The sequence below is a fragment of the Balearica regulorum genome, chromosome 4 (genome assembly GCF_011004875.1).
Source record: "Balearica regulorum gibbericeps isolate bBalReg1 chromosome 4, bBalReg1.pri, whole genome shotgun sequence".
In the NCBI taxonomy this organism is placed as follows: domain Eukaryota; kingdom Metazoa; phylum Chordata; class Aves; order Gruiformes; family Gruidae; genus Balearica; species Balearica regulorum.
The window spans coordinates 53,163,682-53,188,739 of record NC_046187.1 but is presented as its reverse complement, the minus strand read 5'-3'; the positions used below and the strand labels follow the sequence as shown (position 1 = coordinate 53,188,739).

Genomic DNA, 25,058 nt, shown 5'->3' with positions numbered 1-25,058 from the left:
CTTCCCCATTTTAGGTGCAGATTTTATCACTATTATAGAGAGTGATGCTTCTAAACCATTCATTGGGAACAATGATCCAACAATGTGGCTAGGGGAAAGACTAGGATTTTACACAGATTTTGGTCCAAGCACAAGAGATCACACTTGGGGGTGAGTCATCTTTACATGCACAGTGACAGTAAATAAATCTAAATACACTACTCAATACTAACTCCACTAGAACATGGGCAAAGAATAATTGGAATAATAATCGCCATGATCACTTGTTGGAGCTTGTCTTTAAGAACACACTTTGATTCCTTAGCATTACAATGCAAGGGAGATGAAGTTTTCTCGTTGTTAAAAATGATCAGATTTTGGTGCCTGCCCTTCTAAGCTGCTTTGGTGATGCAAAGAATGGCATCCTGCCCTTTAATGTACAGATTTGGAAGTCTATCATTCTAAGTATTATATCTGATTTGCTTTTCTTGTTATTTTGTTTTCGACTATGAGAACTTTAGATTTCAGACTTAAAAGGTGATAGCAGTTGGAAAATGTAACTGCACATGGAATTATAAGAAATTTTGAATTAATTAAATCCAGCTTGGGCTGTATAGTGGGAAATGGGCATAGAAAGGCACATATCTATTTGACCAGATTTTTTTGTGTCTGGTTTTACTTTACTGCTTGACCAACTACCAGTTGCATACCTTTGAATATCTTTGCCCCCTAGAAAATAATGGCTTATGATGTGACTTTTTTTCCAGGAGAATATGCAGATCTCTGTGGCAGATGGAAGTTCCCAGTGATGTTGCAATGGCTATTTAACTTTTGCCATATGCAAGGGGAATTTAGTAATTTTCTTCTTCCAGAACCTGTGTCTTTAAGGGATACAGAATGGGGCAGAAAAGTCATTCTCTGAAACTTTCTTCATGAAATATTTTGAAAAACCTGATGCAAAAGTGCTTTTAAGGTTGATTTCAAACAGAAGCTGAAGGAATGAGAAATCATAGAATCTTAGAATGGTGTTTGGGTTGGAAGGGACCTCAAGATCATCTAGTTCCAACCCCCCTGGTGCAGGCAGGGACACCCTCCACTAGACCAGGTTGCCCAAAGCCTCATCCAACCTGGTCTTAAACACTTCCAGGGATGGGGCATCCACAAGCTCTCTGCGCAATCTCTTCCAGTACCTCACCACCCTCACAGTAAAGAATTTCTTTCTAACATCTAATCTAAATTGACTGTCCTTCAACTTTAACCTGTTACCCCTTGTCCTGTCACTACACTCCCTGATAAACAGTGCCTCACCATCTTTCCTGTAGGCCCCCTTCAGAAACTGGTAAGCCGCAATTAGATCTCCCCGGAGCCTCATTCTCCCTTTGTCGCTGACACAGATGTTGAACAGTGCCAGTCCCAGTACCGACCCCTGAGGAACACCACTCGTCACCGTTTTCCAATTGGACATTGAGCCGTTGACCACAACTCTTTGAGTGCGACCATCCAGCCAATTCCTTATCCACCGAGTGGTCCATCCATCAAATCCATGTCTCTCCAATTTAGAGACAAGGATGTTGTGCAGGACAGTGTCAAATGCCTTGCACAAGTCCAGGTAGATGACGTCAGCTGCCCTTCCCCTATCCACCGACGCTGTAACCCCATCATAGAAGGCCACCAAGTTTGTCAGGCAGGATTTGCCCTTAGTGAAGCCATGTTTGGCTATCACCAGTCACCTCCTTATCTTCCATGTGCCTGAGCATAGTCTCCAGGAGGGTCTGCTCCATAATCTTGCCAGGCACAGAGGTGAGACTGACCGACCTGTAGTTCCCTGGGTCTGCCTTTTTTCCCTTCTTAAAAATGGGGGTTATGTTCCCCCTCTTCCAGTCGGCGGGAACTTCGCCGGACTGCCAGGACTTCTCAAATATGATGGAGAGTGGCCTGGCCACTTCATGCGCCAGTTCCCTCAAGACCTGCGGATGCAACTCATCGGGTCCCATGGACTTGTGCACCTTCAGGTTGCTTAGATATTCTCAAACCTGATCTTCTCCTGCAGTGGGCGGTTCTGCATTCTCCTAGTCCCTGCCTTCTGTGACCTGGGCAGTGTGGCTCTCACGCTTTAAAGATGTATTTCTACCTGCTTCTACTTCTGATAAAATACATTTTAATTACTGGTAGTATAAAATTTGGTTTTGTCTGAAGATGCAAGTTTTGAAAGGCTCAGTGTAAGAATTCATATATATGGAATAGTATTTCTTAGTGTAGGAGTGAATTTGATAATACAATTTTAGATACATACGTAAGTAATGTTTTAGAGGAAAACCTAAATTTAGAAAAATCCGCTAGAGATGGTTTGTGTTCTGGTCTGATGGTTTTGAGTTCAGTGACCATTAGTCTTCTGCCTTCATTGATCTGCTTAGTTCACACTTGTGATGCTTGTGAACTACAAAATGTGTTTCCCTCTTCTCATGTAGGATTATGGCACTATCCAGGTATCCAATTGTAAAATCTACCCATCACCTCCTTCCGTCTCCAGAGGGAGAGATTGCACCTGCCATCTCCATGACTGTCAACTTCACAGGGAAACTGATTGATTTTGTTGTCGCCCACTTCGGAAATGAAGAGTGTGTGTTCTATCTATTGTTACATATATTGTGCAAAGTCGGGTAATATAATTGTAATTTGTGAACTTCTGGAATTTGTTTTGTACCCTTTAAAATCTGCTGCTGTAATGCTGGTTCTAACAAGACATGTTGGAGGAAATGCTATGGCATAGCTATTGGTTTAAAATTTTGAAGCATTTTTAAACAGGGACAAATGTGTCACACAACTCAGCTGAGCCTAATGTCTGAGTTACTAAAAATATAAAGATATAGTTCTGCAAAACCACAACAAGTAATAGGGTTACATATACATCTCAGTGCAGGATAGCATCCTGCTGACTTTTCACATATGGAATAGATCTATTATATTCTACAATGAGTGCAGATAGTTACAGTTACAGACAAATAGCATTAATGGACAATTGGTGTTTATTAAAATGAAAAGTAACAATTCTGAAACCTTCAAGAAAGGACAGTGTTGAAACAGCAACAAAAATATCCACTCAGTGTCCTTCTGACTATATGAAACTGGAAATATGAAATCTGATCTCTGGATTCTGAAAGAAAGAATTATAGCAATAACTCAAATATGTGATGAAAAAGATTAAGGTATATATTTCAGTTCTTTAAAACAATGTCTTGATTACTTGTGTGTAATAAATATTAATAAGGGATAGTTTTGTGATGCTCTATGTAGCTGTATTTTCTGGTTTATTTCCTGCAATAGCTGGTATGTTTGTGGTTATGTGGTTATGTGGCTATTTTTTTAATATAAGTTATAATTCTTGGAGAGGCAAATTTATGGATTGGGTGCGGAATATAATAAATAAAGAAGCTGCTCAGAAAGCAGTAGGAATTCTCATTATCCTATATTGAGTTTCCCCATTTCCTTCCCCCATATAGAAGCTGTGCTCCAAGTATGCAAATTGTTTATAGATTTCCCTTTTACTAAACCTTTATAGTTGTCAGAAACCACTCCCATTTTAACTTGAGAAAGGAATTTCATTCTGTGCCTCACACAGATGATTAGACTTGCCTCTCTGAGCAACTGTTTGTAAAAGTAGAAGGAAATAGCACTGTATTCCCCTTTCACAGAGAGATGAGATAAAGATGAAGGAGAAAATAGGAGGAGACACATGGGAAGCGAGTGCAAATTAGAGTGTGTTTTGAGGTGAATGAATTTGTAATTAAATGGCACACACAACTACTCTTTTTCATATTTTTTTTCATCTGCTGCTTAGGATGACATAGAATCATAGAATCTTTAAGGTTGGAAAAGACCTCTAAGATCATCAAGTCCAACCATCAAACGTAAACTATAGAATACTGGATAACTAGGGAATTTTTTTAAAGACTTTTTAAAATGTGGGAATATAACAATGCCTGTGTCATGTAAAAGAACCCATCTTCTGGAGAGGTATAGTTCTGGAAAGAGCAGCTAGCTGAGCAGGCAACTTCACATATACCTAGGTCAGGCTTCTATTTATATGGTTGGGGTTTTTTTCTCCTGTCTGTGTGCTCTTTTTCCCTAATGCATTTCCTTCAGTCAGAAGTACTGCTGCTTAAAAAGAATAGCAGCATTTAAATTCTTGTCTCCTATTGGGATTACAGATTCCAAAATCAACTCTCTCTCTCAATGGTATTAGCCCAGTCTACCAAAATACAGACGAGAACGTGATTTACACAGCTTTTTAAAGTCATTAACATGAAGAATCATAGAAAGAAAACTGCTGTTACATTACGTTATGACAAATCCAAGGATAAGGAATGGGATCCAATGCAGTGTTTTACCAGGCTCCACTTATGCTAACATTTTTGGTCATGTTGGAACTGTTCTGTAAATATTATTAAGAGACGCAGAATACCTGCCAAATGTTGTTAAGTAGTGTTAATGGGATGACGTAGGTCTTAAGTTATATTTCATAAATTATGTGACCCAGACTTTAAGACGATATTTACCATGATCTGTCCATCATAAAAGTTTTGTTAGCATGTGAGCTCTTTGTTATGCACCACACTGTGCTAGCACAATTAAATTTCAAGTGCAGGCAGAGACAAAGCCTCAGATAACTGAAGCACTTATGTTCGCATTTCCTAGTGATGAGATCAGTATTAAAAACAAAACAGTAATAGAAAAAATTGTTCCTCTAACGGTTAGAAAGAGAACCCTAATTAGATCTACCATGACCATGTGGCTTTTGTCAAACATAGTGATCATTTTGAATCAGTGAGCTTTCTATAAACTTTCATACTAATACTGAGAAATGAAAAAGGTACCAGGTTTGTTTGTGATTTACTATGTTATAGCACAAAGATTCAGAGCTAAAACATATATACGTTAAAAGTCTTTTCCATTTCTTTCAGAGAGGACTTGGACAGAAAACTCCAGGCTATAGCTGTTTCAAACCTATTGAAGACTAGCTCTAAGCAAGTTGTATTTCTAGGATACATCACTTCAGCTCCTGGATCCAGAGATTATACTGAATTAATAGAAAATGGAAATGTCCAGGTAATGTAAAAATACTGCTTCTTTGAGCAATTAGAGATAATATATATTTGAAACATTCAGCTTAATATTTCAAATTAGTAATTTAGAAATAGACATGTAAGAAAATACATGCACATTTTCAAATAGAATCTTCAGCTACCTCATGTTATAGAAAAGGTGGAGTTACACAGAGAAAGAACAGGATGCAATGGACAGCAGTTGCTGCAAGGGGAATGTCAGATAGTAGAAGAAAAAAAATAAATAATCACAGTCAGGGTAGTCAAGCATTAGAACGGGCCCAGAGAAGTTGTGAAATCTATCCTTGGAGATATTCAGAAGTTGGCTGCATAAGGCGCTGAGCAACCTGCTTGAAGTTACTTTGAGCATGGGGTTGGGAGTGGGTGACCTTCAGACATCCCTTCCAACCTCTAATTCTGATTCTTTTGTTTTAAAACTGAGTTCTGCAGTTTGGTTTCGGGGGGGTGGGGGGGGTTGTTGTTTTTGTCAGGAGATGTCAAAAAGTTGTCTGACTTGTCTAACTTTTTTTTCTTTCTACCTTATTACAATGTTTTAGGCAAAACGTTAGTGGGTTTACACATTGGTTCTGATCTAAAGCCTACCTATAAGGAAAGCTTGCCTTATTTGACTTTTTTTTTTCCTTTTACTCATAGGATATTGACAGTACAGATCATGACAGATGGTGTAGCTATATTATGTATCGTGGAGTAATAAGGTATGTTAAAGTGGATCATTTATTCATTGGTTTTAAATATCTTTATGACAATCAGTTTTACACCCTTCTGTAGGTAATTGTGGAAGAGGGGTTTATTCCTAAACGATTATGTATGGACAGTTAGATATATCATGAAGTAATAGGAAACATCGATCTCAGGGTGGATTGGTGTATTTCTGAATGTAATTTACAAAGTATTGGAGGTTTCATTCTTCTTTCTCAAAAGCCTTCAGTTCTAATATGCTTTGGTAATGTAAAACTACTTTTTTCCAAAGCTCTGGCTTTGCAGCTTCATTCTAAAATGTGAAGACTAAGCCCTAATTTGTATGTGACACAGAAGATATAAATTTTGAACTATGATTGTAGGGTTTGTTAAAGCAAAATGCTGATCTAATCCAGCCAAGCTTTATGCTGGATTTAGTGGAAACTTTTAACTGCATAAGCCCATATTGAAGCACTTACCTCTGCTGGGACCTATGCACTCTATATCTTTTAATACCAAGTTGCTTGTAAATCATTTTCTTGGTGATGTATGTACCAGAATGGAATTCAGCTTATTCTAAATAAACCATGCAAATTCTGCAGTGTTCACAGGAGTAAAATCAGTAAACTAGATAGCTGTTATAAGTAACAGTATTCAGTAAAAAAAAAAGGGGGGGCAACAAAACTCCCATTTGCAACCTAATTTTTCTCATTACTCATTCCATTGATGCTTGAGTTCCTTTCTTGAATTTCAAGATCTCTTCAGTGAAAAAAATTGATGAGCTTGTATCAGTGTGTATATATATTCTCTCTATATATACACATACTCTAAAACTATAATTTTAAAAATAAGTTTCTAGATCTAGAACTTATTTTTCTTGTCAAACATGCTTTCTCAGTTTTTCTACTTGTGACATTGTTATGAACCTCATGTTTATAGAGCACAAAGCTTTTTGAAAGTGAGATTCACAGAAATCAAAAGTTATGTTGATGGGTTAAATAATAACTCTTGGGAAAAAAAAGAGACGTGAATTGAGAATGTGGTGAAATTGACTTATTTCTTCAAACTGACTCTTCTTGTATCTGATAGGTTGGGCTATGCCCGCATATCTCATGCTGGTTTAAGTGATTCAGAAGTCCAGATGGCCAAATTTAGGATCCCAGATCACTTGGATAGCTATGTTGACAATGACAGAATTGTCACTGATCCCAGCCAAGTTCCTGAGGATATCCATTTCAATCCCAGGTCAGTGTATCTCATAAGAAATTAAGGCAATGATGTACATGGCCTCTTGTAAAAGAGAAGTCTAGGAACAAAATCGTTCTTAAAGTAGGAGGCACTGGTCAGTACTAAACTGAGCAGAAGATTAGGAGGCAAGAACTTCTGATTCGTGATTCCATTTTTTTCTGCTGACTTGGCATGTGCCTTGGGAAAATCAGTCTGGTGTGTCGTAGCATAAATTGAAGGTAATGCTTATTTCACCCAGGTGATTAATTTCTGAGATTGTTTGGTAGGGATATTTGCCAAGTGGTGTGGTGACTCACTTAATAGATTATGATGATGTCATCTCCCATGTTTCTCTCCACTTTTGAGGACTGGGGTCTTAATATACTGTAATTTAGAACACATAATACAATATATACATTAAAAACTCTTCACATAAACATTTTAAAACATGCTATATAAGTGAAGCAAAAATTAAAGAGAATGCCTGAGGCAGTATGTTACATACGTCAAGAAGAAAAGAAGGTTAGGTTTTTACATAAAAAGTTATTTATTTCTGGAATGCTGTCATTTTTCCATTGGCATTGCATAAGGAAGAGAAATATGGAGAAAGGTATTTATTCTACACTGAAAATCAGTGGAAGAGTCATGAAGTTTGAGACAGATGTTGCCACAGAGAGACAATTTCTAGCAATGCCATATTTACTACTTCTAACATGCATAATACAGAATATATTAATTTCTTATGTACACCTAACTGTTGAGCTTACTCACTTTTTATTTACTACTGAGTCGCTGGCTTTCTGTCTAAGCAGGACTTTGCCCAGTCTTTTCCACATGATGAAACTTGCCTAAAGTTAGCATTCACATTCAGATTTTTCTCAGTTGATTTCAGCGCAGAATATTTTTCTTGTCCTAATTTCTTTTATGTCTGCCTATAAGCAGAAAATTTGTACCCTTTAGGAATAAATTTAACTTCTTCCAGTTAACTATAGTTCTTTTGAATACAATGGCATTGCTCTTAAATGTTATTTAGCACTGACATTTTGAATAAGTACTACATTTTACTTTTGCAAATCTGTTTACCTTAAGAGTCAGTAATCAAAACTTTCAGATTTAAATATAGCATGAAAAATTACAATTTTCACCATAATTTCCAAAAGTAAGATGTGCAATATTAACAATAGGGTTGACTATTTGGATACTATGGGGGGTTAAATTATATCTCCACTGAAGTCAGTGGAAAAAACTTCAAGAGCAGGGGATTTAACTAGATAAATGCACTGCTTTCCTTTGTCAGCTGGAGTTCCATTTATAGAGTGCCTATGGCATTAATCCAATCAGTGTAATTAAGTTATCTCCATTATACTCAAAGACCTCTAGTTAGATAGCGTACGTAGATTATGATTTTTATGTAAGATTGTGGCCTGTTTCTGAAATAAACTATCTAGAACATTCAGAAGAAGTGTTAATTATACTGTAGTAAGTGTATGATTTAATTGCATGGGTTAAATTATGTTGTAATGGTTTTGCTTTGTTGAATATTTTTCCTAGGTTTGGATCTTATAAAGATGGACATAATTATGAGCATATTCATCACTTTCATATGAGCACTCCTAAATATTTTAAACAGACAAATTAGAATGAGAAAATAACGTGTCATTCGGATCAACAAGAAAGGTTTTTTGCTTGAAACTGAATTGGCAGCCCAAAAGACTACATTGTTTAAGGATGAGCAACTCCCATGTTGCATAACACTCTGAATGTCTGTGTAATAGTTAGTGACTCTTTTCTTTAATAAGCTGTCATCGCTGTGAGAGAGGGAAGACGTATGCATTTTGATAAACTGGTACCTACCTGGGCCAGATACCTGCTTTGTACACAGCAGAGCAAGGGTGGGAACTTACGTTTTTTGAAGGTACCCTATATTGTGTTGATTTAGAGTTGAATGTATCTATCCACCTTTTCTTTAGGGTCCAGATAGGACCCCTTTTCTATCCTGGGAGCTCAATCATGAGCAAGGAATTTCAGCTGACTTCCACACTTTTTTTGATGACTGAGGCAGAGCCAAATAATATGGTAATGTAGATAACCTGTTGACAATATGCTGCACTTTCTAGGCCTGCTTTTATTGCAATAAAAAGGTTGGTCTTAGGTTTTTCAAAATAGAAATGGGACTAGTGTGTTTCTTCATTGGGAGATAGGCAGTAACTGCGTGTTTGAAGTGTGTGTTTTTGACTTACTGAAACAGTATTTACATCTGCTGTTCCACGTTTTATTCTTACATGAGTTTTATTAGAACATTGCAGATGATTGATGTTGATAATATTGGAGAAAAGGTAGTGGCTTTTACAGACTTTTTTTTAACAGGACATTAGACACTGCAATGCTTTTACAAAGGGTAAAGTACCTCTGAATAGTTATTGTTATAAGATGCTTATGTGAACACACTGCAGAAGAATTAAAACCAATCATGCTCAACATGACAAGGTTTCTGAGAAGGGAGAAAAGTTGATTGTAATTTTTATTTAAAGTGCACTATAATAAAACAAAAAATGCATTGTTCCTCTGCTAGCACTGCACTTTAGTAGGACTGAATAGAAGTGGGGCTTTTTTTGACAGTGAATTACCTATTATGTAACACACATGTGACAGTGTAAAACGTGTTTTCTCAGGGTCTCTTGGCAATGTCTTTTATGTTTAACTCCTGATCCTTCAGTGTATGTGCAGAGCTTCCCTTAAACAATGGGGACATCTTCACTGTTGTCCAAAGGAAGTTTAGTGCTTGTGAGAAACATGTTAGATGGTTTATTTAAATGACTGTCTCAATTTGGAAACCACGTTTGTGATGTTGGTATTTAGTACTGTGTGTCTTTCCAGTGATACCTAAATATACTGTGACTGAAAGCAATAGGAAGTGTTGCAGGAAAGAGGGTGGGGTTTTTTTCTCTCCTGATTCTCCACCATGTGCTTTTGAGAACAGCTTGAGCATACTCATTTTTATTCTTTCTCTATATAAGCAAATACAGGATGTGTCTTTACCTGGGGTTTCTCGTTCTATGGAGTCAGGTAAGTGCTGCTGTCACTAAGTTTGTCACTTTATCCTGGTCACCCATCATTTTGCTCCCTTGTTTTTAGGGCTGTGTTTCTGAGAGTGAAACACTTCACTGATTTTTGGGGACGGAGGATATTTGAAAGGCACTTGAGGAATACATAGTCACCACAACTTCATCTCAGATGGTATTAGAAAGCCTGACTTTGTTAGTTACAATTAACCATCCATTGTTGAACTAATTTACTTCTCACCTAGAGATGCTGTATTTTTCTTTACAAGCCCAAGGAAGTCTAATCAAACGTACCAGTTTAGATATCCTTTAGGAAAGATTTTAAATCCTCTGAACATGTTCTCTGGGTGGCTCTCCAGCAGGACAGGATAAATTAGGTTTCGGAGTGATGGGAGTGACTTTCATGCCCTTTCAGCAGTTTTCTTCTGCAAACAGCAGTAAACCCTGTCTCTGCCTTCTCCCGGCCTGCAACAGCAGCTGACGCTGGCACCAGCATTGCACAGCGGCTCTGAGTATCCTCACTTCTTTGCAGCATGCTCTCATGCTAGCTCTGACGCACATCCAGCCACAGGTTTGCCTTTCCATAGCCTTTACAAAACATAACATTATCTTGCCACATTACTTAACATTCTCCACAGGCTGACTCTGCAAATCCCTCATAATGTCAACAGTTTATTCATGTGAGATGCAGGAAATTATATTCATAAACATAAAAAGCTTGAAAACCCCCTTTTTTTTAACAATTAAAAAATAGAGTCAGGGTATTTTTCAAGAAGCCAGACAGCAAAGCATGATTTGCATAACAGATCGTACTATATGTCATCTCCATGTGTAATCTTCAAAGTCTGTGAGCATACTTGGATGGATTTCCACAGGATTTAGAAATGTTCACCCCATTAGAAATGTTCGTGTAGACGTTGCAAAATCTAAAGTTTGAATATTTTCTTCTGAGTAGCTTGTGTAGTTTAATGTTGGCAGATCCATACCTCATGCCTACTATCAGAAAACACTGTATGCAAATGGAATGAGTAGGAAGTATTTGTTGACATTTGCATTATTTTATCAGAATGACCAAGAAAAATTATGATCATGAACTGTTTGTATACTGCTTCTACTATTGTGGTTAGAAATGGGAAGCTAAAACTACACTTTACTTGTCCTTGAATCTGCATGCTGATCTAATCCCCTGTATCTGACTGGTTTAGAAAAATGTGCAGTACATCTCTCAGTCACAATCGCTGTTTCAAACTATGAAGGAAATGTGCTAGAACAGGTCCTGCTGCAGGGGTGTGTGACTAATCTTGCTGTTTTCTAATCATACTCTCTTCATCTCAGCTTTCATGAGATAGTATGTTATGAAAGAAAATGTTTGTGGACATCTTTTACTATTCAGAAATAGCACAAAAAGATAAAATGTGTAAAATAGACATTATTTTCTAAAAGTTTGAACTTTTGCAGGCAGTAAAGGGTCTAGATTATATATGTCTGACTTCAACATAGTATGTATTCTGTTGTACTCCTAATTCCATCCTCTTTGACATTCTGTGCAGGTCATTTAAAGTTTCTATGAACATACAGGAAGAGGCAGTAGTACATCAGGAGCCTACCAGTGTGTATCTCTGAATAAGAAAAAAGGACTCTAGGTAACATGTAAGAGAGCAACTTCTGAGAGTAATTGTACTGAATTCTTCAGCAGGGTGGAGACTCAAGTCTTCTACGTATATTCTGGCTTTGGGGCCTTGACTCAGGCATTTCTATGTGTATTGTAAGCTCAGCTTCAAGAGCAGTGGTTCTGGTGGTGTCACAGAGCACTCTGAAACCTGGGAGCTGCAGTTCAAACCCCTTTGGCTAAGAAGGACGTGAAATTTTTCTTTCCCATTTTCAAAAAGGGTGTTGCAGCTGCAAAAGTGGGGCACACCCTTTGGTTTTGGAGTGGAGTTGATGTTACTGAAACAAGTTGGGTGCAGCTTAAGTGTGCAGGTGACCAGCTCCCACATGTCTCGCTGAAAGAGAACACCGAAAATGTTGACGGTCCTCTACTAACAGTGGGGGAGCTTTGTGGCCCCAGACAAAAGTACTGGCTGTTTTGGTGCACCTCCAGGGTTCAGGTAGAAATTCTGAGCTGCTCTCTTAAGCTTGGGCTGCTTAGAGCTTCCTAATTATGAATTAAGCAGAATTTTTTAAAAATTTCAAACTGAAGCTGAAAAAAACTATAAATCCAATTTAAGGATTTAAATATGAGCTACCAACAGCCCTGAAGCATGCTTTTTTTCTCATGTGTGTAAATTTACATTTGTTTGCAGCGACTTAAAAAAAAAGAAGTCTCAAAGTTAGACATCTGTGGAGCAAGTGTAACAAAAGTTTTTACTTAAACAAGGACCATAGCATGAGTACATGGGACATGGCAATTAAAATGAGCTGAATTACTTAATGAGGAGTGGTTTGAAAGCACTTATATAATCTGCAGCTGCTACTTTCTACCACCTGAGGTCCTCTTTACCCCTGATCACTACTGTTGTGCTGATACCATGCAAGAATAACGCACAGTTAAGGTGTTTCATTGTAACTCTGAGGGTGAAAAAAATCTTTTCAGAGACATTACATAAAGCTGTTTGTATTGACTTGGGTTTCAGTTACTTTCTCATATCTGCAAATGATTTAGAAGTGTGATTGCTGGGCTTCTGGTAGACAATTTGTTTCTCTTCTTACAATGCCCTGTACTGTGCTTTGTTACTACTTTATCTGCTTTGCTAATGTTCAGTAAATTCTGCTTTGCTAATGTTTTTATTTTCAATACAATTCTCTTCCCCTTCTGACTTGTAAAACACATAATGGTTTGTGACTCTGGTGTCTAAAATTAGCTTTCAAGCTTGTTTCTAAGCAAAGCAAGATGAACAAAGGTATTTGAGAGATGCAATGGCTTTAGCAATTTGGAGTCTGATACCCTTTGGAAATGGGGGTCTTCTTTCTCAGAGACCTCTTCTACACTATGTTTCTGATAGCAAAGAAGATATAACTAAGTAAATGGATTCTCTTTTGCATGTTAGCCAGTATTTTTCTTAGTCTGCGGGTTGGGTTTTTTTATGGTTGACATTTTAGATATCAATTAAAAAAAAAAGGCAACACAAACAATGACAGTCTTTCTCCTTAAAAAAAAAAAGTCTGCAGTTTTAAGTTTGATCTAGCAGTGTGTAAGTTTGCTGGTGCATTTCCCACCCCTCTCCAGCTCTTGGTTTATTATTCCTCTCCTGTGTGTTGATGGGAGCATTTGCACATATGTGTTGTGAGCCAGATCAGGATATTCATCTGGCTGGGAAAACAAATCAATGAAGAAAAAAAAAAGTGTTGAATTTTGTTTGGTTGGTTTAGGGTTTTTTGCTTTTTGGGGGTGTTGGGGGCAGTCTTGTGGTCTGATCTATCTTGCTATCTAGCTGTCCAAATGGTTGCATTGGCACAAAAAGAAAGGATGCCGGGAGGACTAGGATTAAGAGGGTAATGCTGGAACTGCTTAAACTGTCTCTATCCTTGAGACAATGCTTGATCAACCATGACCTGATTGATCTGCTCTATGTAAGATGAAGTACTTCTGCATTTTGTAAACTCAGGCTTCAGAAAGAAAATACAGAAGTGACTACGTAACGTGCCAGCCTGGAGACTTGCATAGTGGTTACAATTAGTGGTAACAAAGGGGATATTTATACCTTCTTGAGGTTGGAATGAAGGTGCGTGTTGTAATGGGCCTTGTTCTCGTGGGGCAGGCCTTTTCTGGCTGAAGCATACATTCCCTTGTTTAGCAGGTAGAAGCAGAAAACAGAGTCTCTTTTGTGTTTCCCTATGGATTTCTTGGCAGATCTGGTTTTTAAGGGTCAGGGTACTTGTGCATTCAACTATTCAAAAATAATTTTAACTTTTCTTTGTCAAACTTACAGTATTATTTGCTTTACACTTGTGGATAGTATCTTTCATTTTAGACTAATATAAATGAAGGGGGGGAGAGGAATATGAACCTTTCCTTAGGTCCAGATGGTTTCAGATACAACCAGATAGGGTTTTTTTGGTGCCACCTTTCTTTAGATCTGTATCAGTTTACAGCTGCATAAGGCATGGGAGAAAATTTCTTTCTGAATATGTTTTTATTCTGAACAAGTGGTCTATGTGCTTTTTATGGTCAATGTGAACAAACAGGCACCCCTAAAGGAATTGTTCCTCTCGATCCAGAATTAGAACAGATCAGATGAATTGCAACTCGATGGTGCCCCTATTGGGTATAAGAGCTTGGGATGACACGCACAGATGTGAATGTCTGGCATGTGGGATGTTAGAACTACCCGAGAAGTGAAACCTAGCTTGTACTGCTTTACTCTGATACAGATGATTATTATTCTTCTTAAAGGTGGTAGGGTAAAACATATGACAATTGCTAAGGTAAAGAAAGGATGGTGCAAATAGGAGAATACCAGACACAGAGGCAGGAAGTTACACAGAAATAATTTCAAGGAGTTAGTGAACAAGTAAGAATTTCAAATAATGGGGTCTTTCATTGCTCTGACATGGTCTGAGTATGTGACTTTTGAAGAGAGAAATCATTTTCTTATGGACTCCTTCTCTAAAACAGGCAGTTGAAAACATAAGATGTTGCTCTGCAAAATAAATCAGCTGCACTTGCACATTCTGATTACTTCACTGAATAAGGCAAGGGTCGTAAAAAACCCCAAACCAGGTGTGTGATGAGTCAGTTCAGGACTGCATGCTAATACACTGCTCCAAAGAGAGAATTACCTTAAATCTGGCACTTGTTCAGTTCTGAGTCCTTGACTTTCTTCTAACTTAACCTCTTAGAGGAAGTTTGGTTTTTTTTCCATGGGTAGTTTCTGCCTTAATAGTCCGCCATTGTGCGCAGGCGGTGCCATAGCAGTCTGTTCTCATCCGTGTTTCAGTGCTGAGTAGGGCAAGGAAGGCCCTTATCCCTGGAAAGGAGGCAAGATGCTGAGGTCACATGCTAAGCTGCAGTGACCTGCAAGGTGTCTTCCTCCTCGGGCTGGATTTCTAGGAGCAGGAACAGTTACCTCGCTCCCCCCGGCTGTCTCATCTACCTGCAAGGAGCAGCTGTTGGCCCTGGTATCCCCCGCTCCGGCCCCGCTGCTGCTGTAATGTTGACCCACCGCTTCAGTGCGTTCTGCTGGTGTTGGGAGGCTGCCATTTTTCTCCTTAGGAGGAGAAACAAATCTTTCTAAAATAGTTGGTGATTTGGCTACACTGGAGTTGGGTATCAGAGAGCAAAGGGAGGGTGGTGTAGTCCGGAGATCTTCCTTCCCCAGCGCCAGCTACCTGCTGCAGCCGTGACGGCGCGGCCCTAGCCGCCCCGCGGCAGGCATTACGTACGCGTGCAAGCGCTCGTTTATCCGCGTAGGGCAGGTACGAGGTTTGCGAGCCTTCGGGCATACAGAAGTCTGGGCTTGTCCCGACAGCCCGGGACTAAGGAGGCGGCCCTGGGGCCGAGGCTGCCTACCGTCCCCTCAGGCCCCCGGTTTGCCGGCGGAGTGCCCTCGGGCCTGGAAGGGGGCGGGTCAGCCTCAGCGGCACCGCCCTCTGCCCCGCTTACCCAATCGTATTAGGACGTGGGCGCGGCCCTTGGCCTCTATAGCCAATCAGAGCCACGGGTGACACAAAGTGGTGGTCTTCGCACGCGCTTTCAAGGCCAGCAAAAACTGGCACCGGCAAAGCCCAGTCAGAGTGGGAGGGGGGCGGGGCCGGCTCAGCTTTGAGCCCAATGGGAGGTCGGGAGCGGGTAGGGAAGGCGGTGCGGGGCAGGCAAAGGGAGAATGGCAGGAGCCTCATGCAGTAGGAGAGCAGGACGTGCGGCCTCTCAGGGCAGCCAGAGCCAATGGGTGCCGCCGGTGGGCGGGGCGGGAGGTGTCCGTGCTTGGGCTCTGTGATTGGGAGAGGGGCAGAGGGAGCCGGGCCGGGCAGGGCAGTCTGTGCGCTGCACGAAAATGCACTCGGATGCCGCCGCTGTCAGTGAGTAGCGGTGGGGCCGGGCCGCGCGCTCCCGCCCGCCCACCGGCGGCGCCCGGCGCCACCGGCCTCGTCTTTCCGCCGGCAGGCGCTGCCGCCCGGCTGGGGGCGGTTTCTCCTGCCCCTTACAGAGCAGGCTCGGCCGAACGCGCCGCCGGAGCTCCCGGTGACGGGGGAGGGCGTGAGGCCTGCGGGCGCAGAGCCGGCGGGGAGAGAGGCGGCGTGCGTACCTGGGGGCGGGGGCCCCGTGGTGGACGGCGGGTGCCCCGTGGCCCTCGGCGGTCTCCCGCAGGGGGTGGGAGGGGCTGGGGCTGGGCGGGGGCGGGTGAGGGGCGCAGCAGCGGAGGGGGCAGGGGGCGCTCGGAGGGTGTGACGCAGTTTCCCCGACCCGGCTTGCGAGCGGGTGAGGCCGCGGCCGGCCCTCGTGGCTGGCTGTGAGGGAGCCGGGGCCGCCGAGGAGGGGGGCGGGGGCGGGCGCGGGCGGCGGTGCTGCCCGGCAGCTTCGCTACGTGGGAGCGATGTGTGTGCGGGGGGGTGGGTGGTGATTAATTTAGCGGATTCCGCCGGGCCGGTGCAGGAGAAACGGGCTGTGAAGGGGAATGGGGACCGCGGCGCATTGTGGGAAGTGTAGTCTGTCTTGCGGCTGCCCCGCGCGGCGGGGCTGTTGGGCGGGGGGGGCTGGGGGACTACAACTCCCAGCAGGCACTGCGCCGCCGCCGCACGCTGCCCCCGCCCCCGTGTGGGGGTGCGAGTTGCAGCCCGGTACCCCGCGGCCGGCGCGGAGCCCCTGAGAGGACCGGGGACCTGCAGCTCCCTGCCCTCCCCGCGGGGCGGGACGCGGCCTGAGGCAAGGCCGTTTGGCTTCGGGGCAGCAGTAAAGAGGGGCTTACTCTGCCAGTTTTGGAGGAACGTAGGGAGGGCTTTGTCTCTGCGATGTAGTTTCTGGCTCCGCTTTCAGAGCAGGCGGGACCGTATGCTGAAGGCAGGTTGCCTGGCGTGGGGGGATTACACACCTGCGTGGCTGTGGGGTAATTGTGGGGGTCGGGAATAGGCTCCATCTCTGTCCGCTGGAGAGATGAGGCTCCCATCCTGAGCACAAAGCTGTCTCGCCAGAACGATGTTCCCGATTCCTGTGAAATCTCCCAGGGACGTGTTCTCACTGTGCGAGGAGTTGCAGCCCTGAGACACTTCATTCCCAAAAGCAAGTTCTGCAGTAAAGATAATGAAAATTGAATCTTTGATCATACGTTAATGAACGATGGTCTGACTTTTGGACAAAATCCTGAAAGCAATTATGGAAAGAAATGCTGCATAATGCCTGGATTTTCTTGAATCTTCCTGTGTTTCTCAAAATTAGAAATTGGATAGGGGCAGCTTGGTAAAGGCTCTAACTCATAAGGTTATATAATTTGTTTAGTGGTTCTGTGGTGTTTTGGGTTTTTTTTTAAATCTTTTTATTTAGGGATCATTATATGTTGTGGTTAAGGCTGCCATTAAAGCACAAATAACTGCTTCATGTTGGAAATGGAAGGATAATTATTCTAGAAAATGCCTTCTGTTCAGTCTCTTTGTCATGTTCCTTGTCCAAAAAAAGGTGTAGGTCTTGATTATACACATGTAATCTACAGTTAGAAATATTCCAACACTCCCTCCTGGAGCATGTTGAAGGCTATATAGTGATTTTATTTTATTTTTTTCTTTATTTCTCTGCAGAAAATACGAAGAGTACTGTTTCACAGCCTTCAGCTGTTACTGGCTTTTTTCAAAAATGTCCCTTGAAATGATTGAATCTTCCATCTCAATACCTTTTTTTTTTTTAAAAAAAAAAGGCAGATCATGGCCTTGTGTATGTTATTTTAAATAGGAATGCTCTCTAATGCTATTTAACTAACTTAATTATCTGTAGCTTCATGGTAGTTGGGGTTTTTTCTCATTGATTTAAATGCTTGAAACAAGCAGCGTTCATATCTTTACAGAAGTTGGCTTGTTTCTTGACTGAACATTTCTTTTGAGCTTTCTTTTTGATCCTTCTTATATTCTTATGTGTTCTTATAGTATAAACTCCATTAATATATTTTGCTCAGTCTCAGTTTACTTCCTGAGACTGAATGTGTACTGTTCACATTATGTGAGAAAATCAACTTTCCTCTTTTCCATTGCAAACATTTACTTAAAAGTTTTCTGCAACTCCAGTAACTATAATCAGAAATGTCTTCAGTGTGCAAGGTCAGGTGATGAGTTAGGCAGGTAAACAGTCTTCCTCTCGCTGCTTCTCTTCATTCATTTGTATCAGGATGAGATTTTATTTGTGTAATTTCAGCACATGATTTAATTTATTTTTGTCTGAGTTGCTTTTGTGCTAACTTTAAACTATTAATCCTGCATTTACTTTTTTCTCCTTACTTTGGAGACATTGAAAACAAAGATTTTGGGGTTTTTTCAAAGCATTATTTCCTAGTTTTGTTTGTGTCTTCAAACAGAAGAGTAAAGCTTGCTCAATTTGTCTGTCCTGTGGAAGTATGGTACATCCCATGAAAATGTACAACTCTTGTATCCAATTTAAATATTAGAGCATTTAATAGCATAGTTATTTCTTCTACAATAAGTAAGACTACTAACAAGGGCTTCAAGCAGAACCCTTATTTTAAACGTGCTAGTATTTTTCTGACACTGTTCCATTAAGTTGTTTTCTTTAAAATGATAGGTCTAAGGTTAAACAGAATTTCTACTTTTGGCTCGTAAAGAGATAGAAATAACTACTAGTTTGCCGACTATATATAGTTGTGTGTGCGTGTATATATATATTTGTGTAGTGTATGTATATGTATATTGTTGTTAGAGCTGCAAGACTTAGCTTGCCCTCAGGAACCAGCTGGTGTGACACATGCTTGTGTGTCACTTCATGCAGATGTGTGGCTGCACAGACTGTGGGACTCTGTCTACTGCAGCTGCTCATTACTGCCTTTAGCTGTAGATTACTGCTTCCCTTGCTCTACTGGTAAAGTGGTTCGTAGGAGCACTCTCTAATCCACTCAGTCAAATGTATCTGGGTTAGCGCTTGCCACTTACTTAAATTGTCTAAACTGACAGGGTTGATTTTTGCCTGAAGTGGATTAGGGAATGCGCCCACGACCTGTACTCGCTGGCAGAGCAGCGAGGTCTGTAACTTTTGGCAGAGAGGACGAAGCAAACAGCTGGAGCAGTAATGCTTTTGACTAGCATAGCTGTTCCTAGGCTGTTGCAGATCCATCGTGATGTATACCAGATCTGCATGGTGCTGGATACCCTAGTAGCATGTACTTGACAGGGTTACATTTCTGCTGAATTAGCTAGAGCACAAGATACAAAGTTTTTATTAGCTTTATGCCCTTTGTAGGATGACAGATGACACCTAATCTGGCATGAAGTTAAGAGTAGTGCTGGCAAACAACTCTCAGGCCATAGCAGCCGATGATGCAAAATTAACTCACTGATGCTTTTTTGAATCAATTTGATGGTAGAGTAAGGGTTGGGCTGGATGAACACTTTGCATCAAATGAGTGTAAAATTGGTTCTCTATTAAATGCTTTGTAGCTCCGTTTCCTATGTTCTTGAACTGTAGACTGAAACAATGGCTGTTCACAGTCCGAGAAACATGAAATCACTGAAATGCTGTTTGATTTAGTAATACATGCTTTAAAAATAGATTTAAATTAGCTTTAATTATCCACTGCTTTTGCTCATTCTTTTCCAACTGTGGCTGGTCACTCCAGCTTTGTTATATTCTGGCAAGAATCTCCATTAGGAATGTTTATCAAATACATTTAGTAGGTACACAAGTGGTATTTGCAGCAATAGAAACAGACATTTTGCACCAGAAATACGCTTAATGTTAGGTCTTTTCTATAAAAACCAAAATACCCAACCAAAACCACCCCCCCAACCCAAAACAAACCCTAAACCCTGCCATGAGCCAGTGTGTGGGGTTTTTTAACCTGTATGTTAGTATAGCGTATCTCTTATTTGTTCAGAGTCAATTTAAGGCAAATGGGAAATGTGTTCAGATGAAAGTAACAGTTACACAACTTTAGCACTGCTTAAATGGCTCTCAAATTCTTCGTGAACTTTAAACTGCAGTAGCTCTTTTTGTAAACAAGCCTTCAGATCAGGGTACTTTTTAAATACCTAGGTAGAATAAGGATTTGTTCCTATGGGGGAAAAAAGGTTAATGCTTTTCCCTACTCCGTGTAGCATGCAGTAGTTTTAAAATATTCTACTGCAGATAAAGTGAGTGACTGATGACATATGCTAATACCAAATGTTAGAGTTGAATGGGATTGTTTACTTTAAAATGATAAGTTGTTTTTAGTGTGTTTTCCTTTCATCTACATTTTGTTGTTTGGGTTGGTTTTTTTTTTTTTTTTTTTAATTTTTCTTTTTAATAGCTTAAATCACTCCGTTTTGCTTCAGAATATTTTCGGCTCTTGCGTTTGGAAAACGTACACAAATTTGCAACTGTGGGTTTGGATACTGCTGGTATCAGCAGTAGCTCCAAGCCTGGTGCAGCTCTGCATGCACGCGTACAGGAGAAACGTCCTGCAGCACCCTGTCTTCAGGTCTAATGGCTATGTGCTGTTGCTCCTCAAGCTGGGATGCATCATTCCACTTCTCTTTGCATTTAATTGCATGTTCTCACTGTCCAGACTGGATTTCACTTCTGTTTTCTGAAGTATGCCCTGTGTTCAATTCTACCAAATCAAGGGAGACCCTACTTTTCAAGCGTGTTCTTCTCTGCCTCCCCTTGCCTGCTCTTGCATCATGACTGGGAGAGAGGGCTCTTCTGCAGGCTGCCCCTGCTAAAGGGAAGGGTGTCACTGCCTCTGCGGATTCAGCTACAGACACATTGGAAGTGAATTCTTGATCCTGGCTTTGACAGGAATGCAGAGTCAGCTCCTAGCTGCTCTGTACTGCAGTTTGGGATTCTCAGTTTTTAGGTGCATGGTGATGTTCTTGTGTAAATGAAAAATAACACCGATGCACGTTTTTCTTTTGTTTTCTGCATTTAGTAACGAATATAGAAATTCTGCTTCATTAACATAAGTATTGAAGGCTGTCATCAAATGTACGTTTCAGAGCTGAACTTCTAAGTTCATTAATCAATATAAATTGTCTTAATCTTAGGATAATTCTGTATGTAGACTACAGAGCATGAAGTGGTGTAGTTCATAGAAGATTAAATTATTCTTCTTTGGATAAGTAAAGTTTATTTAAAACTAATTAAGATGGCAGTACTTTGAACTATTATTTCCAGTACTACTGCAAGTTTTCTCCAGTTCTATTTGAAACCAAGGAAACCAATTACATAAAAGTAAAAGCATAAACTTTCCATTTTAATTTTCAGGAATAAGATTGCCTAGTATGTATTTTTTATCAATTTTTTTTCTGAGAAGGTTACAGAAAATTACCCACAATGTTTGTACTGAGTAAGATATATCTTAGCAATAATAAAAATGACTACTACAACTATCTGCATACTTAATTTTTTATACAAAGTTGTATCTATTGCATTTATATGGCATGTCTGTCTAGGATAAATATTTTTATACCTACTGTCACTGTGAGATTTTCTGTTGGCTCAGAAAAATAATCTAGATGCTTTTAAAGGATACCTGGAGTCAGCTGTAGATCTGGTTTAGTACTAGTGCTAATGTTTTACTAGGTTTTTAGTAGGTTGTAGTGCACCCTGTAGCTGTGTTTTGTCCAAGCTTTAAAGTGATAATTCTGACAGCAGGAACTAAGTTGAAGTTTTAGTTCAGGTAGGTACGTGTCTATGTGTAAGTGTGCATAAGCAGAAATAGGTGCTTTATTTTTTTTTTTCCCCTTAGGTATTCATTTGTGGTTTCATTTAAATAGCATGGCAACACATCATTCCCGACAATAAAAAATTTGACTTGACCTTTAAAGTTTTTTTATCTCAGGTTGGAAAGTAGAGTACTTGAGTTATGTTCACCTGTATCATTTACTTATATTTAATATATATTGACTTGTTTGTTTGTTTGTTGTATTTCATATGTTTGGTTTAATGGGGAGGTGTAGAATGATTTTTGTCTAGTTTGTTATGGAAGCTGGCCTAGCTAGCTGTTATTTCTTTTGCCTCTCCATAACTGTCAGGTCCATAGTGTAAACATTAATCTATAATATTTTAAAAGTTATTTTTAAACTGTTTGCTTTTTCCATTTAAATTGTATATGATCGTGATTAATTGACTAACCCAGACTTTAACACTTAACATTAAGTGCTAATGATAAACTGCAGACAAGATTTAAATTCCATGATATTAGGTTGGCTCTGGCATTTCCTTTCCGGATTCTGGATTTGCAATTATTTTACTCAGGGTTATTTTTTGGTTTTTTGTTTTTGTTTTTTTCTTTAGCTGTTACACTCTGAATTATTGCAAAGTATTTAATACCATTTGGAATTTCCATTGCTTCAATCCTTGCTAAAGATAAGCTAACATCTGCATGAAAAATAATTTAATCAACAAAATATGTGTGCTTGTTTGACATACACCTCTTAAAGTCTTAGCAAACATTCCAGCAGTATTCATGAAGCAAGAAAGTTTCCTTCTTCTAATCCTAGATCAATAAACTGTGTGGTACTTTGCTATAAAATATTTTTTTCTGCAGGAAAAAATGGAATATTTTCAGACCAATTAATGTGCTTTGAAACTCTTGTGTTCAGGTGAAAAATAGCTTCACACATTATGACTTTCTTCACGTAAAGCTCATAGAACCAGTTGCTGAGTACGTAGCTTCATGGGACGTATCACTGTTCTCACGGAACGGCTTGAATGAATGGTTGATTTGATTTAACACATTGCTGCTGCCGCAAGAGACTGTTTTGCTCCCACTTGGGAGGACCTGTCCAGTTTCTTGCTCTAACTCTGCTTATCTGGTGTTACATCTCCTTGTTGATCTGATTCAGACCACTGAGCTGGCAGGGATTGTTTGTTTATAATTTTTGCGGATAAGGTTCCTGGGGTAGTGGGCTGACCAAGGGGGTCAGGCAGGCACAGCTCAGAGGCTGCATAAGCAAGTGTGGAAGTTCCAGAGGTGGGGGGGGAGAGGGCATACAGTTCCTGAAGCGTACAGTTGCAGCCAGCTGTTGAATCACTTGCTTGTCATGTTGACTACGCCATTATCCCTTTGCTAATTTTCAAGCTGCTGTTATTTGAGCAGGGGAAGTATTTTATTTTTTGGTTTCTGTTTCTTCAAAAACGTTTTTTTCAAAATATGCCTTTTCAATGGCATAGGATACTTTGTGTATCTTCTTTGCAATATAGATACAGCAGGCACTGTGACCAGTTCAGAAGGTGACCCAAGCTGTAATTTAACATCCCTAATTCATTGGCTGCTGCTAGTATTTGTTTTTGTAACAGTTACTGTAGAAGAAGCCTGGTTTTGGATGATACACCTACTTTGCAAGCTTGCCCTGTGGAAGAGAGAAAACTTTTGGGCTCTGGTCCTCCGTATTCATGTGGATAAACCAGTCTTTGTGGAACTGAGGTGTGATGCTTGTTGTATAAGAGCTGTAAAATATGTTTGTGTAACCACTCTAAATCCATTAGAATTGTGTAACCTATTTTTGGAGTAACAGCTTAAAATTGTAAGGATATTTCCAGTGGATGTGTGAAACATACTGGTATGAATGATGTGTTTTGAAGTGCCTAGGAATGTTTTGTTTCAAAGGTGATACCTAATATGTATAATCCTAATTTTAAAATATTTTTTATATTGTTTTTAAGAGTATCATCTAAAATTATTGTTTAATATTAACTTAGAATAAAATATTTGCTCACTGTCCTCAGGTTGTTACCTCCAGGTATAACTGGTTTCTCTAAAGACTTGTGTTCTCTGTAGATTTTAGGCTGAGGAACAAGGGGAATTTTAAAATTCACATCCCAGAAAGCTTAGTCTGGTCTGGCAGTTAACAAAATAAATCTTACCTTTTTTAATCTTGCCCTTCTCAGAATGGCTTTTATGTCCATGTGTTGTGTCCGTGTGTACATTTGTGTGCCCCCCCCCCCCCCTTTTTTTTTTAATTCCTTTATATTGAATTGAAGGTTGGCCAGGAAACTTGGGGTGGGGTGGTGGTGGTGGGGGTGTTTGCAGAATGGTTCTGCTTAGTATTGTTTTACTAGCAAAAATGGAACTTTATTGAGCACTTAATGCAGGTAAATCTAGCACCTTGTTTGAGATGCAAGATCTTCCTATTGTATCTTGATAATAAGATATGGATTGTCTTTGACTTATTATAGGTAAGTACAGCTCAAGTTGGAAACGCCATCTTTGGCACTTCTGACTTACAGAAATTGTATTGCTGTGGTGGGGGATTGGGGACAATATATTAAGAAATAGGTAGCAATTAGTGAAATTATAAGCTGACATAATAAATGAAACATGTGATTCCTAAAGGTATCTTTTGAATTTGTTTTATTCACAGTGAGAAGAGAATTCCATAACAGTGTGTGTGACGAGTATGCTTATAGAAGGCAATTCCTTCAGATCTACTTTTTAACGTCCTAGCAGTGTGGTTCACTGACCTGGGGATCTGATATTTAATGACAACTTTGTTTATCCTTAGGTTCTGGGTCATCTTAAGTGTATTTTGAGAGCATTTGTTTGAAATGCTAGGGATGGAAGTATGGGAATTATGTGTTTTACCTTACTTGCATCTTGTATCAGCTACTGGGCAAAGCCTAATTAAATGTCTCCCAGTAGAAATACTTTAATGCATTAAACAGGGTGGTGACACTAAGCACATACAGCTTTTCACATATGAAAGAATTTTGCTTGAACTACTTCGCTTGTCATGTAGTATATGTCTCTAATTAGAGTGGGTTTGCACATGAGTTCTAGTGGGGTAGCTAATTTAGTTTAAATGGAAATATTGTATAATAGTCGACTGTCTTTGATCCCTGTCAGCTGGTCTGTGT

The 25,058-nt window shown here is 40.1% G+C and overlaps 2 protein-coding genes across 13 annotated transcripts in view; both read left to right on the top strand.

Moving 5' to 3' along the window:
• Window positions 1–8,771, top strand: part of CWH43 (cell wall biogenesis 43 C-terminal homolog) — a 29,291-nt gene extending 20,520 nt beyond the window's left edge. Inside the window, exons 11-16 of the mRNA XM_075750734.1 lie at window positions 15–150; window positions 2,448–2,597; window positions 4,941–5,085; window positions 5,736–5,797; window positions 6,870–7,025; window positions 8,559–8,771. Of these exons, the coding sequence (XP_075606849.1) occupies window positions 15–150; window positions 2,448–2,597; window positions 4,941–5,085; window positions 5,736–5,797; window positions 6,870–7,025; window positions 8,559–8,646 (737 nt within the window). The 3' untranslated portion in view covers window positions 8,647–8,771. The remainder of the gene's footprint in view (window positions 1–14; window positions 151–2,447; window positions 2,598–4,940; window positions 5,086–5,735; window positions 5,798–6,869; window positions 7,026–8,558) is intronic.
• A 7,203-nt stretch (window positions 8,772–15,974) lies between these two features.
• DCUN1D4 (defective in cullin neddylation 1 domain containing 4) overlaps window positions 15,975–25,058 on the top strand; it is a 41,730-nt gene continuing 32,646 nt past the window's right edge. For 4 of the 12 annotated variants that reach the window (XM_075752188.1, XM_075752180.1, XM_075752182.1 and 1 more), the window contains exon 1: window positions 16,159–16,306. Coding sequence is in view for 2 of the 12 variants with exons in the window: in XM_075752179.1 (XP_075608294.1) it covers window positions 16,063–16,087 (25 nt within the window). In the remaining 10 variants the exon portion in view is untranslated. Of the gene's footprint in view, window positions 16,088–16,158; window positions 16,307–23,218; window positions 23,629–25,058 lie in introns of those variants that run through there. The other 8 variants (XM_075752189.1, XM_075752184.1, XM_075752181.1 and 5 more) reach the window with 4 other exon arrangements.